We start from the raw sequence: 3,404 nt of genomic DNA, 5'->3' as shown, positions 1-3,404 counted from the left end.
GTAAGGAAAGTAATCAATTACTTGATTCCAACAGTAATGTAATAATTCTGTCAATTAGGGAGTAGAATTAGTCTTGTAATAGCTCTCAATCACTGTAATTGAGCTCAACCATACTCTATGATAAATGCTAATAATCTTCACATGTCAACAATAACTATTCATCTCGAGTTTTTCTTTCTTTGTTATCTTCCGTTTTGGGTAATCAGATGAAATTTTGCTTGTAAAAAAGTTCGTTTCTCATAATAAAAAATACTCATTATCAGCTAAAATTGAAGGCGAACTGAGAAAAATAAATAACTCCAAAAAACAACAAACCATATTATAACAATTAAGTTAACAAAATAGGACAATGGCAGGGGCCCTCTTAAAATACCCAAGAATGGATCAAAAATAGGCCCAGCTCACAAGTAATGGGCCTCATGGAGAGTTGGGGTTGGAATTATTTATTGGGTGCGTTTCGCGGAGGTCCCTAAGTTGAATGTACATAGCATCAATGAAAGATGTTGTCTCTTGCAGTGGCTCCTCTATAGCTTCTTTCAGCTTCCCAAGCATATTGCAGTATGCTTCCTGTTCATTCAGAAAATCAAAACAATATGTATTTCGTCGTTCTGTGAGTCTATCGATCTAACGATATCATATCACATGTACATTCATTTTAAAAAAAGAAAAGAATAAGAATCATACCATGAAACGATCAAGTTCAGAAGAGGGTGGAATGGTAGGTTTGGGAGTAAAAGTAGGTTGATCGTTTGCTGTATTTGTTGTGCCAAACTCTCCAAGTTCACCTAAACCCACCTGCACAAAGGTACCATTCAATTTGCCAACCTAATCTTCAAATCTTAAAAATATGTATACAGGAATCCTCTGAAGCAAATATTCGCATTTCATTCAGAATTCAGATTCTGTTTAGTAGGCTTCAAATAGATTGAAATATTCAATGCCAGAAAATTTAATTGAAATTTTATCTTTTTAGAAGAAGAAAGGAAAATGTCATAATGAAACTGAAAAAGGAAAAACCGGTGACAATATTTTGTCACTGGGGCCTGCTGGTTCAACTGAAAAAGAAAAAAAAATGTAATAATATTTCTGGAGTAGTAGTCATTGACCAAAGTAGAAACATTAACTGCTCTTTTTGTTCAAAGTTAAATTATCACGCTTCATCAGCTATTCAACTCTTTCTCTCTCAAATGCGGAAAATGGAGCATGAAGATGAGATAAAAACAAAAAGAAATACAAAAAAAATTAGCTATGAACTATCCCTTATAAACACACTTCCCCTGCATCAATTATCACATTGTCCTTATAATAATCTAATAAAATTATTTATATATAACATCTCTCCCTTCTAACATGTCGTGACAATTTAAGTTTTGTTCAATATTATGCTGTTATTTTCTTCGATACAAAGCAACCGCTAAAGCAAAATAACTCGTGAAATTAAAACTTTTTATTTATTTATTTATTTTTGGTTAATTGAATGTGGACAACATTGGTCTTTTAAGATCTGTCACTTTTTCTCTATGGTCCATGCAAAGGGACTGTTTATTCTCTCCTGCTCCTATATCAGAAGTTTTGTTTTCTAATTAATCAGTGACCACACACTGGATTTCGACAAATTTTATGCTCATGATTTTATATATATATATATATATATATATATATATAGACATAAACACAAATTTAAGAAAAAAGATTGAATGTAAAAAAAGAAAAGAAAAGAAAAGATCAGTTAATAATGAAACGCGTACCTTCAAACAGTTCAAGTGGGTCTGAATCAAGAGGCCAAACAAAACGTGACTCGAAATACTCTTCTTCAAAATAACTTCTTCTTCTTCTTCTTCTTCTGCAACAAAACTCACGTCATGAGCATTATTCTCACTACTTTCACCATTAATCTCTACAGTAGTTTTACTACTTTTCCCTTCCATTTCTCTCTTCTCTCACTTTCTCCACTCAATCAAACAACCACACACACATACCATTTATAGCCACCTTTCTTTGACCTTTTTTTGTGTGTAAATATAGTACAGCTTATCATACTTTTTTTTCACTGTCTTTGGAAGCAAACCAGTAATTATATATTGTGCATGCATGCATGGATTTAAAGGAGATGTGAGTCAGAGATTACCAGAGACGAAGAATTGCTTTTTCTGCCGCTTCTTTTCTGCCTGAAAACAACTTGCCATGGGGATTTTTTCCCTCGATTATTGGAGCATGCATTAAATATTTGTAGTTGCAATTATATATCGTATCTTATAAAAAAAAAAAAGAAAATTAACCAAAAAAAGAAAATTAATAACAAACTTCGATTCACTGTTCATAAATGTACCTTTCTATGTTGTTCTATCATTGTTTCTGAAATTTATTAAATATATAATAAATATCATTTGCCTTTTCATTCATATTAATAGCTGCAATTATTTTTAAAATTTTTTAAATATATAATAAATTCAAAATAAAGGTAGTTAATACCATAATGAGTAATACTACATGGACAAACACTTCTCATAGATCCTGCTTGTCCAACAATGAGTCTCTCTAACCGAACCAATTACGAGTTACCACATAGGTTAATGAAAAGTGTTAGTGAGAAATGTTTGTAAAGTTAGTATTATTGTATCATAATAGTTTCCAAATATCGTGTGTACACGTTAATGAATATTGTGTATGTGTTTTTCTCTTTTTTTGAAAATACTAAAAATTATTGAAAAAAGAAAAATTTAAAACATGATGTGTTTGTCAAAAAATTATATTTGAAAATAAAAAAAATGAAATGCATAAATTAATAAATTAATAAAATATATATAAAAAATTTCACTTACACATGTAAGAATTATTCACCAAATGTGAATATAAATCGATGCATTAAAATCATAAAGATTGAATTACATAATCAATATAATATCAATGTATTCAAATCTTAATAACCCACATATTAGTTTATAAAATACTGAATTTATAATAAAGGGTTATAGATAAACTTGTTTGTGCCATGAGCGTAAGTTTTCCTTTTCAATAATGTAAACTAAATGATAACTTTCAAAATGAGTTTCAGTTATCTTATAGCATTTGGAAAAAGGGACTTAGCCAATTTAATAATAGTTTATTTGACCCTTCCATTAAAGGCCCAATAAACCCTAAGGCCCCTACTTTGTTGTCAATCCAGATTAATCAAATGAAGTGTAATAGGCTAAACTTTAAGATGATCACATTAAACCCATTAGTATATAAGTGGATTATCAATTTACCCACTTTTAATCAAAACTAGCATATAATTAATGTTAGCCCACAATTAAGAAATTTTTCTAACAGCACACCCAATAGAAAACCATTTCAAGTTACTATTTATTTTGTTCGTTTCGAAGAGCTTGTCTTAAATATGTTAATAGTTGGTTTCTGTTAGC

The 3,404-nt window shown here is 30.1% G+C and overlaps 1 protein-coding gene across 1 annotated transcript; it reads right to left on the bottom strand.

The window, feature by feature from the left end:
- Positions 1–350: 350 nt before the first annotated feature.
- Positions 351–2,197, bottom strand: LOC116144947 (protein KNATM-like). Its single transcript, XM_031430390.1, has 4 exons — positions 2,129–2,197; positions 1,749–1,843; positions 685–795; positions 351–567 (listed from the first exon to the last, which is right to left on the bottom strand). Exons 1-4 carry the CDS (start codon positions 2,184–2,186, stop codon positions 418–420), a joined length of 414 nt encoding a protein of 137 aa, XP_031286250.1. The 5' UTR covers positions 2,187–2,197; the 3' UTR covers positions 351–417.
- Between the last annotated feature and the right edge of the window lie 1,207 nt (positions 2,198–3,404).

The sequence above is a fragment of the Pistacia vera genome, unplaced genomic scaffold (genome assembly GCF_008641045.1).
Source record: "Pistacia vera cultivar Batoury unplaced genomic scaffold, PisVer_v2 Contig46, whole genome shotgun sequence".
NCBI classification, from domain to species: Eukaryota; Viridiplantae; Streptophyta; class Magnoliopsida; order Sapindales; family Anacardiaceae; genus Pistacia; species Pistacia vera.
The sequence above is the reverse complement of the archived record's forward strand: the minus strand, read 5'-3'. Positions and strand labels throughout refer to the sequence as shown.

Excerpts from the sequence above, each read along its gene's own strand:
- LOC116144947 (XM_031430390.1), bottom strand. The coding sequence starts at position 2,186 with ATGGCAAGTTGTTTTCAGGCAGAAAAGAAGCGGCAGAAAAAGCAATTC. Across the intron at positions 1,844-2,128 it reads AAAGCAATTCTTCGTCTCTG|AAGAAGAAGAAGAAGAAGAA; the intron begins GTAATCTCTGAC and ends GTTTTGTTGCAG. Across the intron at positions 568-684 it reads CTGAACTTGATCGTTTCATG|GAAGCATACTGCAATATGCT; the intron begins GTATGATTCTTA and ends CTGAATGAACAG.